Source organism: Amblyomma mixtum, chromosome 2 (assembly GCF_055824585.1).
Source record: "Amblyomma mixtum isolate Tamu chromosome 2, ASM5582458v1, whole genome shotgun sequence".
NCBI classification, from domain to species: Eukaryota; Metazoa; Arthropoda; class Arachnida; order Ixodida; family Ixodidae; genus Amblyomma; species Amblyomma mixtum.
This window is the reverse complement of record NC_143013.1, coordinates 298361440-298383161: the sequence shown is the minus strand read 5'-3', so window position 1 is coordinate 298383161 and position 21722 is coordinate 298361440. Positions and strand designations below refer to the sequence as shown.

Here is a 21722-nt window from a genome sequence, read left to right as displayed (position 1 = left end):
CGATGTTTTATAGTGTGCCAAGGAAGTGCCGTCATGTGTTGCCGCTTCTTTTTCCTCTGCAGTGGTGGAATGTTTTACTAAAGGACACTGTAACCGTAAGAAAAATAACTGTGCACAATTATGTGTGATACAAGACAAAGGCTGCGATTCCGCATGCATGCACGTGAGTGTTCTGTGCGCTAAATTCGTAAAATACTTGAGCCATTCATGTTTTTCTGAAGTAGGGGTTTCTAAATATGCAAAGAAAAATTTTTCAATTTTTCTCTATAGTACAACATAATACATGTCTGAAAGAAATAAACAAAAATTGCATGGAGTTGTTTTCCACGTCCCTCTGATTTCACGCTTTGAACACAGGAACACTGGAAATGAAAGCTAGGAAGTGCAAGTAGTACCACTGGTTCGGAACTCGAAAACATGCCCCTCGGTCTCGTCGTCTAGAAGCCGTGAATAGGTCGCCTTGAGCCGGGAGGAGGCCACCCAGGATCCATGTTGGGCACGTACGCCGTTCTCGAGAATGGCCACTGATGGTGTCGGCTCGGACAGGTTCTTGCTGAAGTGGCTCAGGCCAAATTGGGCAATCTGTACTGGGTAGAAGTGGCCCTTGGGGTCCCACTGAGTTGAGATGGGCACACCTGCAGGAGACATAAGTGCCCTTGTTGTAGCCTCTGACGGCTGTGGGAAACAAATAACAGCCTCAAAGTGACGGGGCCACAGCTTGGGCTAGCTGATGACCAGTGTCCTTCATTTCATCTCTTGGACTGTGCCCCCATCTCAAAGCAAATTTGTTTCCTCAAAGCAAAAGCATCTCAAAGCAAATTTGTTTGGTATTCTCAATTTCATTCCTTCCCATGAATCTCTCTCACAAAATGCATCTAAAATTGTCAACAAACTGCCAATGACCTCTCAAATTTGGGGTCAAGGTGAATGGAAGCTGTTACTACTTCCATGGCCCTCACATACCTTACGAGGTATTCGGGCACTGAAACAGCATTATGATCAGCGACAGCAGAGGTCATGCAAGGTCAAGTGACACTGAAAAGCAGCAAAGGCGGCCTGTTCAACATCAGGTATTTCAAACATGTCTGCACTGTGCACTGTCGCTCTATGACTGAAGAGGCACAATTTTTGAGGCAAACTGTGATGCTCCTTTAAGCTGTGGTCCTCGCCATAGATTTGTCATGGACTCCTTGAGCACCAGTGAATGTGACTGAAGGTCACAAGGAAGAAAGTAGGGTAAGGTGAAGACGACAAAAAGGAAGAGCAGGTAATACCACTGATTAAGACCATATATTGGTTTATTTCAAGTATCGAGCCAAAACAAGTCATCGAACAATTGTAAACTGTGGTGTTTAACATTCCGACAGGGCGATACATGAACTGTGAGCGATGCCGTACTGAAGGCTACGCATTAATTGAGACCTCCTGGGGTCTTTTAAAGTGCACTGACACTGCACAGCACATGGGTGTTCGTATATCTCACCTCCATCAGAATTTGGCCACCGCGGCCAGGATCAACCTTTCAACCTTGGGATCAGCAGCCGAACGTCAAAGCCACTGAGCCACTACAGCAGGTTGTTGTCATCCACCAACCAGAGCCCCAATTCAAATGCAACATAGAACTTACATACTGCACTAGCTCAAAATGTATACAAGTTCCTGAGCAAGGCATCGTTCAATTTATCCTTTGTGCGGTAGGATAGGATTCAAACGTGAGCACTGTTACGCCTTCTAATTTGAATGTGTAGCACGATATTCACAAGTAACACGCTAATGGACATAACTTTTTAGGAACTTCTATGCAGAAACAGGAAGCGCACTAGTTGCTCACTATGGCCGAGCATGAAAAAGTGAAATGTTAGGTTCTGTTTTTATGCAGTGCTTGCACTTGATTTTGGCTGTGCAGCAAGAGGTTCAAGAGCTGTGGAAATGCGTATATGCCAAATGCTAACACTCCAAAAAGGTATGTGCACCTGCATCTGAGAACGACTGCCATAGGGGACGGGAATATCGAATACAAAGAAAATTAGGTGAAAATATACTTGTTTCAATATAGTTTTACTTCAACCAGTTTCTTTTTCACCTTCAGGTACTTCAATATATGAGGGTTAATACTCTTGTAAAATGCCCATACATTACAAGAAGAGCTTACAGAAATACGGATTTAAAGGGGCCCTGCAAAGCAAACTAAGCATGCACTTATTATTCTTTTTGCACAGTGTGGGGCAGAGTGATGACCTGCTGAGAGTAGGAAAACAATAACATTTTAATGGGCTGCAAAAGTGAAGCACTGATGCAAGCAGCTAAGAGTGGTGATTTCTGGGAGCAGATATAACATGCCATACGTGATTCAGCACTGCAATAGAGATTGGTTGTTTTCTATGCTTTACAAATCAATGTCTTGCTATTTTCCTCAATTTCTCTGCAGCTGACACAGTGGCTCAGTGGTTATGGTGCCCAGCTGCTGACCCAAATGACACGGGTTTGATCCTGGCCACAGCGGTCGCATTTAGATAGAAATGAAATGCTAGAGGCCCATATACTGTTTAATGTCAGTGCATGTTAAAGAACCCCAGTTGGACTAAATTATCCGGAGGCCTCCATTACTGCATCCTTCATAGCCTGAGTCGCTTTGGGACGTTAAACCGCGTAAAACCAAAACCAATGAATTTCTCCACATCTTTCAAAGCTGTTCAGGTGGTTGAATATTCCATAGTGAACTAGAATATGGTACAGTGGCACAAACAATGACGAGATATGTGCCAGTGAATAATGACACTATGATGTGCAACAGCCCTCGGTCATGTGAAACAACCTTCCTTCATTTAGAGCCTCTTCACTTGAAAGCATGCTTCTGTGCCCCTCTGCACAAAAAGCTAGACAGGTGCTGACATTTTATTTTAGACATATGTATGTAATATGTCACCCTAAATACTTCTGAGCGTATCATGACAGCCAAAGGGAGACTGAAAAGGACATGGAAGCAGACAAATAAGAAAAGTTGTAATGTGGGCTGGCTGTTTAGTGCTTTCAATGACCAGAATAAACAATACAGGGAGGACACAGAGTAAATGGATAAATAGGGTGCTACGTGTGGCCATGGATTACATTTCAATTACATGTAAAATAATCACATTCTGGACTATGGCTGTTCAAGACAAGACACAGATAAATGTGATTTTCTTCCACTGCAGTGAAACAGAGAATGTGATAATGCCCTTATCATGCTCAGATAAATGCAGCATGATATCGTCAGTTTGTTTCCTCACTCTGTGTCATCCCTGAACTGATTGTAAAATTATCGCAAGATCAAACAAGAGTGTGTCGTATGGCCCTTTTACAGTCCTTACTATCATTAACACACATACTAATGCAAATCTGAGTTTTTCTAAACAACAGGAGGTATGTAACAGCTACATTAACAATTACAGGCGTTAAATAATGTCTTTTTTTTTGTTTAATCTGATCATGAGACAATTTCCTTACTGCATCGTAGCATCGAACTAAGTGACATATGAGAATGTTTTTGCAGGCTAGTTGGTGCATACTGAAAGCGGTAATTGCGTTAAAGCTCCGAAAGCACCTACATGTAACCACAGTGCACTGCATCAATGCAATGTCATAATTTTTACCATTTTGAACTATAACTATAAGGTGCTGAACCATAAACCACTTTCAGCTGAGAGCTCCCTGTCGAGTTTTGCCATGCCTCACAAGCGTCCCAGGACTTCTCAAAAGTAACGGAAACACATTACTGCAATCTCCTCAGAAATAACGAAGGAACTGATTGGCACAAAGTGGTTAGAACATTAAAGCTCCAAAAAGTAATCTCAGAGTGTTATTCTTACGTTTTCATTAAGCTATTTATTTATTTAGAACAATACTGCAGAGTCATTTGACTCCAAGCTGGAGTGAGCACAAATAAAAACAGAGGAATCAAAAGAACACACCAAGAGCAACAATAAAAACAAACCATACCAAAACAAGACATCAAAAGCTTCAATGACAACAGCAGTATACAAGAACAGCTGCACGCATGTGTTCACTTCAAATCTGCAATATATGCTTGAACACTGTGACTTTTCACAATATACTTCTTACTGAATGAGCTGGTGCATTGAGCGCATATTGAAGTGCTTTGTTGTGACATGCCACAACAGCACAAAACTGCCAAAGGTTCTCTTAACAAATTTCTCATTTTAAGGTGCCACTGCTCCTCTCAATACCCTGCAAAGTAAATGTGGCAATAGCTCTTCTGAGCATATGATAGCAGGCTCTGACATTGTGATCAGAGCAAGATCTAAACCTCTGCTTATATTTAACGTCATTTGCAAAAAATATAAGGGAAGAACTCAAGGCATCACATATACCAAACATGCATTCTCTTAAATGCCCCATACAAAGTACAATGCACCTCAAGCAGGTCCTAATGAAGTACATAGAAGAGTGTTAGGAATACAACCAGCCTTACCTTCCACACCACTGATGCACTTCACCCGGTCACGGACAGCCACATTGTAGTTTTCAAACCAGAGGAATGGCCCTGCCGTCTGGTACGGGGACGTCGGGGCCATGACCTTGGAGTAGCTGTGCTGCCAGTCGAGCACCTCTTTGCCGTCGCGGTAGGCAACCTTGCCGTACACGTCAAAGTACTTCCGCACAAAGCTGAAGGGCACGTACACCTCAGGCCCTTCCTTTCTGCACGGCACGGCATAGTCGTCGTTGATGAGGCATTTTATTTCCTGGGTCAGGTGTACCTTGCCCTTCGCTCCCACATTGATTCCGCTGCTGGAGTCAGCCTGAAGAGAAAGGGCAACACATCAAACATTATAAATCAGAGTAATGACAGTGTATTTTCTCTGCAGTTTGTTTTTTCTTTGTATGCTGGATTGTGTAGAGACTTCGTATTTGTTTGTACATACATATTGGTTTAGTTTATACCTTCGCTGGTTATGAAGATTTCAACTTTCTATTTAAATGCATGAGCCTTCATCATCTGTAATGTAAATAGTTTGTTTCGGTGCCTGCACTTAGTTTCACTTGATATGTTTTGCATGGATCCCAACTAGCTTTCAGCTAGGGATCCAGATGTTGTTTCAAACATGCTTGTATGTTCCGAAATAAACTTCAATTCAATTCAATCTTGTGAGGCAAAAGTGGCCAAAACTGCCATTACGCTAGGAGCTACAATGAATAGATGGATTCTGCTACAGAACTGCTACTGCACTGCGATACTCTGCACTGGGTTCAAATACTTTTAACAGTGTGTTTTTCACTTCTGAAACGCCAGCGGATGCTTTGTATTAGGTTTGTACAGAAATTAGCGAAATATTTCCTGGCGGTTTGTCCAAAGAAAGGTTATACTGTTACGAGTGATTCTGCACTTTCTGGCAAACACTAGGCACAGCAGCTATGAAGTATGCATTTCCCGACATCTCTGAAACTGCCCGCAGTATCTGACTGACTGCAATGCCTCTTTCCTCTCTATATTAATTTTAAAAACTATGTTCCAAGCATTTCATCCTTGAAAGCTGCACAAAAACAAGTGGGAAACATATGCTGGAAGAGCAGCTCCTATGGCTGGCATCTTGGGTACCCAAATATTTGATCAGGGGCAGAGCAAACAATGTGACACATGCCTGCATGAGGAGCGGCTCGGCAGCACTCAGAGGGCTGCGTGTGCTGCAGCGTGCCAGGTAGGAGACCAATGTCAGTGCGGCGCCTGACAGTGTCAGCACGAACAGCAGCTTCTTGGTGGGCCGCATCCTCATGCCGCCTCCCAGCAGCATGGCTTGGTCTCATGCCTGCACACATACATGTGCACAACTGAGTCAAGTGATGTCCAAAGAAATGGGCTTGGGCAGGGCATGTAATAAGAAGGCAAGATAACCGCTGGTCCTTAAGGGTAACGGAGTGGATTCCAAGAGAAGGCAAGCATAGCAGGGGGCGGCAGAAAGTTAAATGGGCGGATGAGCTTAAGAAGTTTGCGGGGATACGGTGGCCGCAACTGGCAGAGGACAGGGTTAGGCCTTTGTCCTGCAGTGGGCGCAGTGGGCGATGATGATGTCCAACTCTGCTGCAAAAGTGACGCATCCAAGAAATGCCACAAGCATTGCGCACCACTGCCATACGCATATTTTTATAATCATCAGCCAGGTCAGTCATCAGCTGAAACACACTGCTGCTGGCCATTTTTAACTTCATTAGTGTGCTTGCATTCGAGTAGACATGACAGGTGACACCAGGTGCATCTAAATTAGAACTATGGTAGAGAGAAGGCAGGAAGATGGGTACTGCAAAATGGTTCTTCCAGGCCAGTTGGTGCGATTTCATTCGAGAGGGCCAGCGTGAATGTTGGAACGAGAGAGACACATAACACATCTTCCCTTGTCCCAACGTTCATGCTGGCCCTCTCAAACAGGATGACTGGATTACTGACAACATGAAACAAAGTGAACAATGGTCAGGAGGGGGGAAGGGGCCCTAGTCTACTAGGCACCAGCCAACGTTTTGACAATGTGACTTGTCTTTGTCTGGGCCCACATGAAGACAAGTCTTCCTATGGAAACGTTGGCTAGCAGACTGAGCCTGCCCACAACCAACCGTAAATCAGAACTATGTAGTTTGTAACTGCATCTTGAACAACGCAGAAAACAATGTAAAAACTTTTTTTCATTATGAAGTGTAACTAGAAATTTGTGAGGGGATTGTGGAAAAAAAAAGACAAGGCACCTCAATGTTTCAGGACAAATAAAGAAGTTTTGAGTAATAATATTGTCATGTCCGGTCGCTGTGTTGAATGCAGCGAAAGACGCACACGGTACTTTAAGACTTCGTTTATTTAAAGCCGATGAGGGTGCGACCAGCGTCGACCGAGGCAGGAGCCGAACTGGCCGCCCGAAGAAAGGAGGGAGCGGAGAAGCGTCCACGGGAGGGAGTGGCTTCCCAAAACAGGAGGAGGATGCGGGGGCGCACCATGGGGGGGCATCTGGCGACAGCGTGCGACGAGGGTGTAAGGAGATAGCGCCACCCAGCGGCGTTCGTGAGGAGAAGACAAAGCACGAGGAGCGCGTGCGGAGGGGAACGCGGGGCAGGTCGAAGAGGATTACGGGGCAGAGAAGAGAAGAGCGCGGTGGGCGACGGACGTGGACGAGTTCTGCTGGCTCCCCGAGTTCCGGGCTTGGGCCTTAGCCGCAGACGTCCGGGCCACCAGACCTGGACATCCATCGTCGAGAGCCTCAACCACCAGGCCCAGGCGCCACTCTTCTCCGTCCATCCGTCAGCTGCTCCACACAGGCCGCCTCTGGCGCCTACGTGGCCTTTTTCCGGGATACCAGACCTGGGAACCGTGCCGGGAGCCCACGAACGCTGACGCTGCGGTAGCGTTTCATCGACGTTGGAACGCCAAGAGACTCCTTGACTGCCCGACACCCAGCCAGTCCTCCCCGCTCGTTGCTCGAATAAGACAAGTAGTGTGAACTTTCCTCTTTGACTCTTTTTCCTGCATTTATCATAAGCACTTTGTTCTGTTCCCCCGTGTGTTTTTCCCGTGTATTGTTGCGTTGTTCTCTTGTTCCTTTCCTTTTTTCTCGCTCATATTGTAATTGGTTTCCTTTCCGTTAAAAGCCGCCTCGTTTATTGTTTGTACTTTGGTGTTTGTTGAAAATAAGACCTGCAATCATCTCGCAGAGTCCTCACAAATTTGGCGTCCACTACGACAGGACGAGGTCGGTTATTATTTCTTTGCCTGTTGTGTTAATTTAGGAACAATATGAGCGCTTCAGATTTGGTTGCTTTGGGCGAGCGCATGGGCTTGTGCGGCGCGGAGTTACGAGCGTGGGTGGAGGACGAGCTTCGTAAGGCACGGGAAGAGAGAGCCGCTGAGCGTGAAGCTGCGAAGCAGAAATTGGAATTAGAGGCACGGAATTTAGAGGCTGAGCGTGAAGCTGCGAAGCAGAAATTGGAATTAGAGGCACGGAATTTAGAGGCTGAGCGTGAAGCTGCTAAGCAGAAATTGGAATTAGAGGCACGGAATTTAGAGACGGAGAAACAGAAATTGGAGTTAGAGGCGCGGAACTTGCAGCTACAAATAAGGCTCATGGAGGGTGGCGCAAATCCTCCGAGTGACCGTGGAGAGCGTAGCGTCTCATCGACCAGCTCCATTAACCCGCACAGCCTCATACCACAGTTCAATGAAGCGCGGGATGACCTCGATGCCTACTTAAAGAGATTTGAGCATGTGGCCACGGGGCAGGGTTGGCCAAAAGAAAAGTGGGCAACGGCGTTGAGCTTGTGCCTTGGTGGCGAAGCACTTAGGGTCTTCGGTCGGCTCTCGCCTGAGGATTCCGTGGATTATGACAAAGCGAAGCTTGCCTTGCTTCAGAGGTTTAGGTTCACCGCGGAAGGTTACCGAGAGAAGTTTCGCCAGAGCAAGCCCCAGGATGGAGAAACGGCCTCGCAATATGCTGCCAGGTTGTTTAGCTTCTTTGACCGTTGGGTCGAGATGCGGGGTGAAGGCCGCACTTTTGTGGTGGTTCGCGAGATGGTCGTGAGCGAACAATTTCTGAACAACTGTCATTCTCGTTTAGCCCTTTTCTTACGTGAGCGGGAGGGCAAGACAGTTTCCAAGCTGGCGGAGGCTGCCGATCATTTTCTTGAAGCACAGCGGCAAAATAACTTGTTGTTCTTCAAAGAACAGGGGGAGCATACGATGAATAAAGCCAAGGACGAGGTTTCAGGCTCACAATCTCGCCTTCGATGTTTTCTTTGCGAGAAGACTGGGCACAAGGCGTCGGATTGTCGGACAAAGCCGAAGCAATTGTATTGCACCTGGTGCCGCGAGGTAGGACATGATGCCCAGTCGTGCAAAGCTAAGAGGCCAGGAGACCGTGAGGAGTCCTCCTGTTGCATGACACCTCGATACTCACATCCCGATAACCCTGCAGAGGTAACGCGCGTAGAGGGCCAGTTGGGGGAGATGGTCTGTCCTTCCAACCCGGTGGAAACTGCTATGCCCGTGGCGCACGGTGAGGTGTTCGGCCAGCATGGTTCGGTATTACGGGATACGGGCAGCACCGGTATTGTTGTGCGTGAGTCTCTTGTACCGCCAGCGGCACTAACAGGGAAAAAGGCTACATTATTCTTGGCCAATGGGACCCGTGTAGAAGTTCCGGAAGCGGAGGTGGTGATTTCTTCTCCATACTTCTCGGGTAAGGCCATCGCGCGCTGCTTGTCTACACCCTTGTACGACATTATAATAGGCAATGTCCCCGGGGCTAAACCTCCATTCTCTGTCGACCCGCCAGTTCTAACTGATCAGGCAGTTTCCCTTGCCATGACGAGTTCGGTCGATGTTCCTTCCCTCACGATGACAGCAAAGGTTTCAGTGAGTAGTAAAAGCCCCACTCTGAACACACTCCACTTGTCACGGCCGGAGTTTCGCCTGAAACAGGAAGAAGACCCGACTTTAGAGGTGTGTCGCAGGAAGTTGGGGCAAATATTTCGTGGAAAGGGACAGACTACCCACTCTTTTGATACAGATGAAGGTGTTCTCTTCCGGACATACCAAGTGTGTCCCGGCCAAGTCGTTGAGCAAGCGGTGGTACCGAAGGGCTTACGCACGCAAGTTCTTAAGTTGGCACATAAGAGTGCATTATCCGGCCATCATGGAATACGGCAAACAATAGCTAGGGTGCTCAGTGAGTTTTACTGGCCCGGTGTACAGGCTGACATTAAGAGTTATGTCAGATCGTGTGACATGTGTCAGCAGACTGTGTCGAAGGCAAGGGAGAACAGAGTGAATAACATCATAGGACGGGAACATGTAAAATCATGGTGGAAACCGAGGTCGGTGTGGAGAAAACGGTTTCACAAAGGAAAACGGAAGTACTAGCCGGAAAAGTTCTTGCGACGGTGAAGTGGTTTGATGTGAACAATGGAATACGGAAGAATGTAGCCCACACCTGTTCTTGTTGGAATTGTTTTTGTTTGTTCATGTTTGTTTTTGAGTGTCAGCTATCTACTTTTTATGCTTTCCGTGTTTCTTCGCCCTCTATGGACGCTTTACGTTGACTTTCCATGTGCTCTCTGTGCTGTGTGTGCGAAGGTCTGTGAACGCTTCGAACATTGACGACCGTCGTATTGTGTGTGGTGTGTAGTGTGCGCGCTGTGGTGCGGTGTTCTGTGTTGCGATCGTCGAACGCGTCTGGTGTCGCTCTCCTGAAGTCGAGTTCTTTCCCTTGGAAAAAACTTCCGAAGAGGGGGCCTTCTGTAAGGAGATAGCGCCACCCAGCGGCGTTCGTGAGGAGAAGACAAAGCACGAGGAGCGCGTGCGGAGGGGAACGCGGGGCAGGTCGAAGAGGATTACGGGGCAGAGAAGAGAAGAGCGCGGTGGGCGACGGACGTGGACGAGTTCTGCTGGCTCCCCGAGTTCCGGGCTTGGGCCTTAGCCGCAGACGTCCGGGCCACCAGACCTGGACATCCATCGTCGAGAGCCTCAACCACCAGGCCCAGGCGCCACTCTTCTCCGTCCATCCGTCAGCTGCTCCACACAGGCCGCCTCTGGCGCCTACGTGGCCTTTTTCCGGGATACCAGACCTGGGAACCGTGCCGGGAGCCCACGAACGCTGACGCTGCGGTAGCGTTTCATCGACGTTGGAACGCCAAGAGACTCCTTGACTGCCCGACACCCAGCCAGTCCTCCCCGCTCGTTGCTCGAATAAGACAAGTAGTGTGAACTTTCCTCTTTGACTCTTTTTCCTGCATTTATCATAAGCACTTTGTTCTGTTCCCCCGTGTGTTTTTCCCGTGTATTGTTGCGTTGTTCTCTTGTTCCTTTCCTTTTTTCTCGCTCATATTGTAATTGGTTTCCTTTCCGTTAAAAGCCGCCTCGTTTATTGTTTGTACTTTGGTGTTTGTTGAAAATAAGACCTGCAATCATCTCGCAGAGTCCTCACAGAGGGGCAAGTGGTCGTTAGGAGGAGGATGCGAGTGGTCGTTAGGAGGAGGATGCGGGGGCGCACACACACAAAAGCAATAAGGGGACACAACACTTCCTTCCCCCTTAGAAAGTTGCCTGGTATCGTGCAGGGGGTCGGCGCTCACGCGTGGAGGCGCGCTGGCTTTGTGCGCTCGGGGGAGAAACACTTGTAGGCTGGCTGTTGTTCGCTGTGTCTCCTAGGTCTGTCCTGGGCGAAGTCTCTTCTTCCGGGAAGAGGTGCCAGGCTATGTGGGAAGATGGTGCACGTGTTCTCTCCGCTGGCGGACAGCTCTCAGACGGCGTCGTAAATCTACGCAGCTGGTTGAGATGTCGGCGTGCTACTGTGCCATGTATGTTGACGAGCCAAGAGCGCAGGCCTATGCGTCTGACAATTGTAGCTTCCTCCCAGCGTGGCTTTTTCAGAAACTGTCGGGCGAGGACGCGCTGCCCCTCATTAAGCGTGCCGCAGCGCGGAATTGCTTTTTCTTCCCGGAACGTCTCTGCCTTTGGCTCGGGGAGGATGGCTGTGAGCTGGGTTCGCATTTCACGCTCGAACATCATTTTCGAGGGGGTCTCGCCTGTTGTGCTCTGAACCGTCGTGTGCTGCTTGAAGAGAAAGCGCGCAAGGCGGCGCTGCAGCGAGCCTGTCTGATCTCTTTCAAGGGCGCGTTTTAGCTCGGCTACGTAGCGCTCGGCTTGTCCGTTTGTCGCTGGGTGGTAGGGGGCCGATGTAACTGATGAGATCCCGTTGTCGCGATAAAACTTGAGGATCTCCGCAGACACAAACGGTGTTCCGTTGTCCGACACTACCTTGCGCGGCAGGCCGAACGTTGCAAATAGTAATCGGAGGTTGTCAATGACTGCTGCCGAAGTCGTCTGTCCCATTTGCCTTATCTCAAGCCACTTTGTGTAGGCATCTACGACCACAAGGAAAGTGCAGCCCTCAATTGGTCCTGCAAAATCAATGTGCAGTGTGTGCCATGGTGTGTCTGGCTTTTCCCATTCTGGGACAGGAGCTTTCGGCGGGGCGCTCCGGCTGCTCTGGCAAGGCTTGCATTCTCGCACCACTGTTTCGATGTCGTTGTCGATGCCAGGCCACCACATGTAGCTTCTGGCACACTTTTTCATTGCAACGATGCCCCGATGTCCGGCGTGGATGAGAGACATAGCTTGTGCGCGTAGTTCTCTCGGCATCACAACTCGGGACCCAAATATGATGCAGCCGCGATGGGTGCTCAACTTTGTAGCTCGCCTGCGGTAAGCGTCGAAGTTGTCCCCTTTGAGTTTATGCACGTTGCCTTGTTGAACAGCTGTGTAAACTAGCCGGAGAGCTGCGCACTTCTGCGTAGATGCTGCAACTGTGCCTGCTGTAAGCGGAGGTTCTGGCAGTGCTTCGAACATCAGAACGTCTCCTGGTGGAAATGGTTCGTCAACAGTTGCGTCTAGTGGCAGACGGCTTAGCGCATCGGCGTTTTGATGTTTACTCCCATTGCGGTAGACCAGAGCGTAGTCGTACGCTGAGAGTTTGATGCACCAACGTGTCATTCGCGGAGACAAAGTTGGTGGCATAGGCCTTTGTGGTCCCAGAATGCCCAATAGCGGTCGGTGATCGGTTATAAAGGTCACCTTCCGGCCGGCAATGTACTGGTGAAAATGTGTCGCCGCGTAGACGATGGCTAGCCCTTCTTTGTCAAGTTGCGCGTAGTTGCGTTCTGCTTGCGACAACGTACGTGAGGCGAAGGCGATGGGAGCTTCCCTTCCTTGCTCGTCAGTTTGCGATAGAACCGCGCCGACTCCGTACGGTGATGCGTCGCAAGCCAAAAGCAGAGGCTTCCTTTCGTCGTAGTGGCGGAGGACTGTCCATCTTCGAATCAGGTCTTTCAGGGCATCGAATGACTGCTGATGGCGTGGCGACCATGTCCATGTCACATCTTTCCAAAGGAGTTGGTATAAGTCGTTGGCCACGGTAGCTCTTTGTTCCAAGAACCGGTCGTAGAACGTCAAGAGTCCGAGAAAAGCCTGTAGCTCCTGCTTGTTTGTTGGAGCTCGTGCTTCTGTGATCGCTCGCACTTTGTCCTCGGTAGGGTGAATGCCTTCCGCATCAATTCGGTGTCCCAGAAATTGCACCTCTGGCACCGCAAAACAGCACTTCGATTTGCTTATGCACAAATTAGCGTTTGCTAGCCTTTCGAGAACGAGCTCTAGGCGCACTGCATGCTCTTCAGTGGAAGTGCCACTGATGATGACATCGTCAAGGTAGACACAAACTCCTGGGATGCCCTGAAGCACTGTCTCCATGAATTTTTGAAATATGGCCGGGGCTGCAGCTACGCCAAAAGGCAGTCGCTTGACTTTGTACAAGCCTTTCAGTGTGTTAATTGCCAATAATTCAGCAGTTGACTCGCTCACCTTCAGCTGCTGATACGCCTGGGTGAGGTCCAATGTGCTGAAGACTCTTGCGCCACGTAGTACACTGAATACTTCTTCAGGTGTCGGTAGCGGGTAAGAGGACGCTTTAGTCGCAAGATTGACGGTGCTCCGGTAGTCTCCGCAGAGGCGTATGGTTCCGTTCTTCTTGCGAACTACGACAAGTGGTGTGGCCCATTCTGAATGCTGCGTCGGCTCGATGACACCTTGCTGCTCCAGTTTGTCCAACTCTTTTTCAACTGAATCTCGGAGAGCAAACGGCACCGGCCTGGCCTTCAGAAATTTGGGTTGCGCGTTGTCCAACAACTCCAGTGTGACCGGGGGCCCTTCGTTTCCTGGAATCTCTTCCGAGAATACTCTTTCGTATTTCTCTTGCAGTTGCTCAACCATGTTCTGGCTCGGCGTCTGGTGTATGCCGCATATCATCACGCCTAGTGGAGAAAACCAGTTTCTCCCTAGAAGGCTTGATCCTGTGCCCTTCACAACAAGCAGAGGTAGCGTATGGGTCTGGCCGTTGTAGTTAACCTGCACGTTGGCAGAGCCCAATAGTGGCAGATTCTGTCCTGACCACGTTCGCAGGTGCGTGTCGTCTTGTTGCAGGGCGGGTGCGTCAGATGGCCATGAAGTTCGGAACGTGTCCTCACTGATCAGAGTACAGGCTGCGCCGGAGTCCACCTCGAACTTAATCAGCTGGTGATGTACGCTTACTTCTGTAAAAATCTTCGGTCGCGTGCCGAGATTCATGGTGTTCAGGTCGTACAACACAGATGGTGTTGCTGATGTTGTTCCATGGAGATCAGATAGCGGCGTATTCTCTGAGGCGTTGACGCTGTGATTAGGCTGGGAAGGTGACTTTATCTTGGCAAGTCTCCGTTTCGTAATGCATGCTCTTTCGATATGCCCTCGCTTGTGGCAAAAATTACACGTGGCTGACTGGAATCGACATCCCTGGGGGTTGTGTTGGTCGTCACACCGCCAGCAGCGTTGTGCCTTTTTGACCGATTTTACAACAACAGAAGGCTTGCGCACCTGGTTGCTTGTCTGGTGTACCGGCTCGGTGTTCCGGCGAATCCCTCTCTGCTGGTGACCGGCGCTCTCCGCTCGAACGGCGATGTCGTAAGCTTTGCTGAATGTGAGGTCCTTCTCAGCGAACAGGCGCTGCTGCAGTGACTCGTCACTCAGTCCGCACACAAATCTGTCGCGTAACATCACGTCCAAGGGAAGCATGGTGGTGTTAGCAGAAGAAGCTGCGTCTCCCTCCTGCCCGGTAGCTGTTGTCGACAGCGTTCCAAAATTGCAGTCGGCAGCGAGCTTCTTGAGCGCGGCTACGTAGGCGCTCACAGTTTCTCCTCCCAGTTGATCTCGTCGTTGGAAGCGAGCCCGGCTGTAGACCTCGGATGGCCTTGGGTCGTAGTGCTTTTGCAGCGCTTTTACGATGTCGTCGTAAGACACTGCCGCTGGTGTGCTTGGCTGAATAAGGGCGCAGACAGTATCGTAGGTCTGCTCCCCGCACAGCGTCAGCAGGTTGGCCCTCTTCAAGGCTGGGTCTGTGATGTTGTTAGCTTCAAAGTAGAACTGAAGGCGTCCAACCCACGATGACCACGATGAGCCGTTGAACTCTGGTATCTGATTGGGAAACCCTCGCGTAGCCATGGCTTGTCAATAGCGTTGCGTAGCGCGGGTCGAATCCACTTTCTCGTCGCCACTGTCGTGTCCGGTCGCTGTGTTGAATGCAGCGAAAGACGCACACGGTACTTTAAGACTTCGTTTATTTAAAGCCGATGAGGGTGCGACCAGCGTCGACCGAGGCAGGAGCCGAACTGGCCGCCCGAAGAAAGGAGGGAGCGGAGAAGCGTCCACGGGAGGGAGTGGCTTCCCAAAACAGGAGGAGGATGCGGGGGCGCACCATGGGGGGGCATCTGGCGACAGCGTGCGACGAGGGGCAAGTGGTCGTTAGGAGGAGGATGCGAGTGGTCGTTAGGAGGAGGATGCGGGGGCGCACACACACAAAAGCAATAAGGGGACACAACAAATATCTTCCTATCCGTCATTAGGAACTGATCCGTAGGAACGTGACCATTTTGAAGAGAACAGAGGAAGAAAATATGTATAATAATCAATGGCCAAAAACTGGCTTGGCAGCACATGGTTGCAAACAGAACACATCAGCAGAAAAAAAAAATAACTGATGTGAATCAGTCACCTCATCAGTGAGATTGTTGAGAAGAATTGTGCAACAGTTTTGTCTGAACTCTTCAACTTTTTCTGCCATGTTGAATACAAGGCATGCAAATTCAATGCCAAACACCCTAGCACACGTCTTATGTAAGGATCAGCACAACTGAGCTGCCAGCACTGCACTTGTGGTGATAGCAATTTCAAAATAAAAACACTGGATGTGCCCTCGTTTCAACTATCCTCTGTTACTGCCAACTGCAATAATCAGTCCACCACACGTTCTTAAACCACTAAATTAATATTGCATCATTGTGTATCCTTGGTTTTGAACAGTGTTGCTTGACGAGTATGTGCCCGAGCACATAGCTGTCAGCATCAGTACGCACAGAGGAGGGTCAAGTAGGCACAGAGCAGGCACAAACAAACAGCTCCATTCTTTTCAACATGTTATTCCCCTCAGGTACGCTGTTTTGCTAATGCAGTCTGGCCGAGTGAGTTACAGCTAGAAAGCACAAAGAGTAGATGAAATTTAAAAAAAAGAAAAGAGAAAAGAACAATAGCACGAGATAGGTCGCGGGGCGGAGAGGGGACGCATATGGGAGGTCACCTCCGGTTTGAACGCGCCGTGCGATGACGTCCACCTCGCCACGATATGCGTGCACCTGCCTCCCGTTTCTCTTCAAGTCCCTCCCCCTCCCCCCGTCCCGACGTGAAATCAGGTACACGCAAGGCAAGGGGGAGATCGATGCTAACGCGGGGCTCGCGATCAAAAAGGACAAAGGACCACGCCGGCCGACGAACAAGAAGCCGCCGCCAGTTCCGGCGCTCATTAACTTGCAAATAGGACTCGGGCGACGACTTCGATCTGGCCCGCCGCTTCTCCCTACTCTCGCGAGCAGAGGACAGCCGTGTTGTCTCACCGGCAGCGACGGAGACCGTAGCCGCCGCTCCCCCTTTTCCAGTGCAGCCCCACAACACGCGCACACAGGTCCACCGGGCAGCATCGCCGGTGGTGGCCCATCCGGTTTTCGCCGAGCGCGCGACTAAAAATATACAAACGGCAGCTTGACGGCTATATTACAGACGCTGCTGCCAGGCTCGGTGCGCAGTCGTAAGCAGACAGAAAGTTCAAAACGGGGGTAACCTTGATGGTCACACGACCTGTAAAGATTTCGAAACTTTACCAAAAAGCGGCCTGCATGTTTTGCGATCCATACGGGGATTTATGGATCGTTCGATCGGCCTGCCGAATCGCAGCGCGCCTGGTTCGCTAATCATGGCAAAGAAAACTTTGCCCTTTCGCGCTCGCAGCGACACAACTGCACCACCGCATCCACATACCCCTTCTACTTCGCTCACCCAAACCATGTGTTATTTCAAAACTATAAATATGTCACGTGCTGCCATTTCGACGCCTTCGTCCCATTTCCACCGCGACCAACAGATTGCACTTGCAAGAGCACGACAACCTAATACCTCAATCCGTTATTTCTCGCTACTGGTGCAGACGTCGAAGACGCATACCACACACTCTCCGTGCACAGAATGTACCTCGACGACGGGTCGCAAGCTCGGACAAAAACAAGCGTTTTCTGCCGAGAGCGCTGAACTGGCACTGCCGACGCATCACCACACGGGGGACGTCTTTCAGCGCACAACACTGCACAAACCGTGGCAGGTACGCAAATGGCTTGGTCGCCATGTTTTCGGAAGTTTTAAGAAGCTGAGCGAGCACGCGCGCTTCTTCGCCATGCTGGCTCTCCTGATCGGCATCCTTCCGCGGGAACTTCAGAGATGATGGCGGCTGCTGAATCGGGCAAAGTTCAGAGAGAGTTGGTTCTCCACCTTGGTTTTCTGCGCGCTACTACGCACAACACTACTGACCATGACATGAGGAAACAGACAAGTTCGCGCCTCGTACGTACTTGTATGTTTCTTTCTCTCGCCGTCAGTAATGCTGTGCTGTAGCGCGCAGAAAACCCAGATACTGAATCATCAGCCAGACTCATCCCGGGCTCGTGCTGGCTTCCTGTTCCCGGTGTAGCTTCCACTTGCTTCTCCTAGGTTCGGTACAAGACCGAAGCATTTCTCCCCAGGAGAGCCGGGCACCACGCCAGGAGAAATTTTGTACCCATCAGAAAACCGACAGCTACTCGGAGCGGCACTGCACGGGGATCAAACCTAGCACCTCCCGAATGCTAGGCGTACGATCTGCCACAAGGCCACGGCTTCGGTTCTCCTTCAAACGCGACGTGGACGGTGAAGTGAACAACGCTGGGGACTGAACTCTGCGAGAAAACGAAGTTACGCTGATCCGCAATAATGCAATAAATATCGGCAATAATGGCGGTGGCATGCCAGACAGATTCACTATACGGAACTAAACTGGAACCATGGAGCTAAAATGCTGACTTTGCTAACGCAGACCAACTGCCTTGAGATGCGCGGTGTGGAGTGCGCGAAGAAAGCGTGCAAACAAGGCCATGGCAGAAAGCGAGCAGAGTGAAAATTTAACCCCAGAAAGAAATATTGGTTTTATCGGATTTAATGCCCCAAGCGACTCGGGCTATGAGAGATTCCGTAGTGGAGGGCTTCGAATAATTTAGACCACCTGAGGTTTTTTAACGGGCACTGACACTGCACAGTGCACGGGCCTCTAGCATTACGCCTCCATCGAAATGCTACCGCCGCGGCCGGGATCGAATCCGCGTCCTTCGGGTCAGCAACAGAGCACCGTAACCACTGCGCCAACCACTGCGCCACGGCGGCGGCTTGCTAGACACAAAGGACCACTAGTAACATCTGCTCAAAGAGCTTACGGAGCGCATATCTGTGCACGTATTTGTGCTCTGAAAGTGCACAAATACGTGCACAAATATGCGCTCCGTAAGCTCTTTGAGCAGATGTTACTAGTGGTCGGCCGCCAAAACGCACCGCCGCGCTATCTAACAACGTCGACAGAATTAGTCAACTCGGCAAGCTCTAAAAAAGCTCCACCGGCAGCGGGGCCCCATATGTGACACAGCCGTCGCGTTATCACTACTCGAACAACGTTGCGCAGCTTCGGAAAAAAAACCATTAGGCGCTGTGCTGCTCAGGGTTTGCAATGAGCGCCTAGTTATTTTGAGTTCTCCACCGCATGCAAACATTGTTGTGCAGTTCATGAGCATACGAAAACAATATCGCTTCACAAAAAGCAAAACTCGGAACGCAAAGCGGACTGTCACGTTTCCCGAAAGGTATCCAAACCAGCATTTATATAATCTCCTGGAGTAAAACGTACGATTCAGCATAAAGAGAGTAGGGAAGGCCCGCATACGAACTGGCCCCTCGGGGCCTTTTGCACGTGCGCAGCTGGAGGCTCGCGGTAGGAGTACACGATAACGCAATGATAAAACTACACGTATATGACAACCCTGAGCCTGCTCAGCCGCCAAGTTATTCTGAAAACAACGCGAACGCCGGTATCGTTTCGCCCGTGGCACTACAGCGTAAATGCCTGCCATCGATGAACCGAAACTGGAGAGAGCGATGAGATAGAACAAGTTTTATTCTCAGATCTCCAGCCCGAGTTCTGACCGCTACGCTTACATAGCTGAAGAAGGCCCGAAGGCAGCGACGAGGCACTAGAGCGGTACAGTCCACGCCGACGAAACCTTTCGGCCACGACGCAAATAGCCAACGAAGTGAGACGAGCACAACAACAACAACAAAAAAGACACCATTAGTCACGGCTGCGGAGCGCCAACGAATCGTCGGTCTCATGTTCGCGTTTAATCTTAGTTCCCTTCCACGATTGTTTGCGTTAGGTACGCACGCACGCGCACTTTCATCGTCCAACGGCGGGACAGAAGACTTGCGCATGAGGATTCGATCGACGGCTAAAGCGATTTTCTCTTTGCGCCTCCCTTTCTCCTGTCTTTTCCCCATACCGCAACACTGCGTAAAGGTCGCGGCAACCACAGAAAAAGGGAAAACGAAAAAAAAAGGGGGGTATAGCGGAAAGGAAGCCGGTGACGCGCGCTCCGGTGACGTCAAAGGCAGCGTCCGTTCTTCGTAGGAAAGGAAATCGACATCGAGGGACGAGGATATGGCGGTGGCGCAAGGGAGCGCTGGAAGAGACAGGGAAGCGGTCAGGAACTCAGACAGGGCAGGCGGGAGAAAGCAACGCAACAACAGCGCCCTCAAAAGGTCATTTCCCGGGCGAGAGAGGGAGAGTGGGAGCAGGCGCTCGCTCCCGAAACAAGTGCTTCCCCAATCAGCGGCGCGCACAGCACTTTCGGGAGCCGCTCATTTCCGGCGCCGAATTATCAGGCGTGCTGCAAGCCGGACGCCCAAGTCGCGCGCACGCGGCTCAAGGTACACGAGACAAATGTACCGAAAGACGAAGAGAACAAAAATATATATTACACACCCCGACGGGAAATAAGGAAAGAAAAGGGGGCTGATCCAGAGCGAGTTCCAATTAACTACACCAGTCGGGGAGAGAAGCAGTTCCGCGCAAAAAGCGCTTGTGGGTAAGGGTCACACACACGCAAAGAACCAAACCAAGAAAGGAGAACGACTTCCAGTAGCCAGCGGGTAAACTGCAGCGTCAGGAACCCTACATTAGAGTCAGTACGCAGTTGCTATGCTTAAGCACTGTCGCCCCAAAGAGCTGCCATTGCATTGATCATTTCCTGGCACGACCTGGACGGGCCTCAAGCTAAGCGGTCGCCGTTGCTGCCTGAAAAAGAATATAATGAACATAAAAATCCGTGCTCTCACGCACGTTCGCGACAGCGGGCAGCAAAGAGAAGCAGCGTGTTCCTGAGCTTGTCGCAAGATCTGCAGTGACATCACTGCAGAGCGCGGTTATAGCGTTGCTCGAGGTCCCGCCGGTCCTCCGAACAAGACTCCCAATCAGCTCGCACTGCAGGTGTCCCTTCCTTTCCACCGACTGCCCTCCCTCCCTCACACCCACTTTTTTTTTTCTTTTCTCCGTTTCGGTAAGTAATCGCCAGTTTTCGCCAGGCATTTCGCTGCTTTTTTGTGCTCGCAATGCAATAAGAAAAACCTCCTGATTGCGTCTTTCAGAACACTGAAGCAGCAGCGCCACTACGCTGTACGAGCTGCTATATCGAGCGACTTCATTGTGGGATTCACTCGAATGAATGAATGAATGAATAAATAAAAAAAATACTGAGGTACTTTGGCCAGCGGGCGGATTAAAGTGGATTTCAACGCGAAAGCCTTTAATGGCTCATACAGTCGTCCGTTAACAAAGCGTGCCACACGCGTTCAACTCAGGAACTAAAAAAATAGAAAACCAATGGTTGCTTCAGATAGAGGAGGAAAAAATGAACCCAGAAGCCAAGTTTGACGACTGTACATTAATTAATTATAGACAAAAATGTCGAAATTGCGTCGAAATAGCGCGGACGTCGATATAGCCACGGGAACGGTGTGAAGACACATCCACAGGAAGTCGTCCCGGCATAATGCTGTCGGCTTTCGCCTCTCAACACTTTATTTGCCAAAAAGTCCTCGCAATTGAGGTACTTTGGCCAGCGGGCGAATTCCACTGGATTTTGTCGCCTCCCTCGTGCTTCGGGCCAGTTTCCTCTGGTCGTGTTGGTCCGCGCAGGACAGCACTTCCTCACATTGCTAAAGTGATGGGCTCCTTGTTAGACACCCTTAGCATACCATGCAAGGGCGTCCGCAGAACTTTTTCCAGCGGGGGGCACCCGATGTCCGGGGATGGGGGCGGCGGTAGGTTAGCACCAAAAAGGAACTAGTGCATAAATAATATCCGTAATTCCAGGGGGTGGCAACCGCCCCCCCCCTTGCCCCCCCCCCCCCCCCTTCCGGACGCCCATGATACCATGTACCGTGTCACATAACCGGGCTAGAGCGCGCGCGTCACCCCTCTAGCCCGGCCATGCGTGTCACCGTAAGTACCGGGAGCCCGCCCACCGCCAGTGCGCACGCGCTGATTGGTCCCGATGCTGTAGGTGCGCGCGCAGCTGCCGGGTATGTGGCGCCATCTGGCGCCGTGAAGGCGATTTGCGCATGCGCACTGGCAGCGCGCGGCCTCCCGGAACTCCGGCACCGGTAACACGGTACGCTAAAGGTGTCTATTGTAGTGATATTGACGCTC

General features: G+C 50.4%; 1 protein-coding gene across 2 annotated transcripts in view; it reads right to left on the bottom strand.

Moving 5' to 3' along the window:
* The window catches only part of Hsepi (D-glucuronyl C5-epimerase), a 57966-nt gene that overhangs the window by 5374 nt on the left and 30870 nt on the right, over positions 1-21722 (bottom strand). For both annotated transcript variants that reach the window (XM_089574593.1, XM_089574594.1), the window contains exons 2-4: positions 5640-5804; positions 4472-4799; positions 396-635 (exon numbers count right to left, since the gene is read on the bottom strand). In XM_089574593.1, the coding sequence (XP_089430719.1) occupies positions 396-635; positions 4472-4799; positions 5640-5789 (718 nt within the window). In that variant the 5' untranslated portion in view covers positions 5790-5804. The remainder of the gene's footprint in view (positions 1-395; positions 636-4471; positions 4800-5639; positions 5805-21722) is intronic.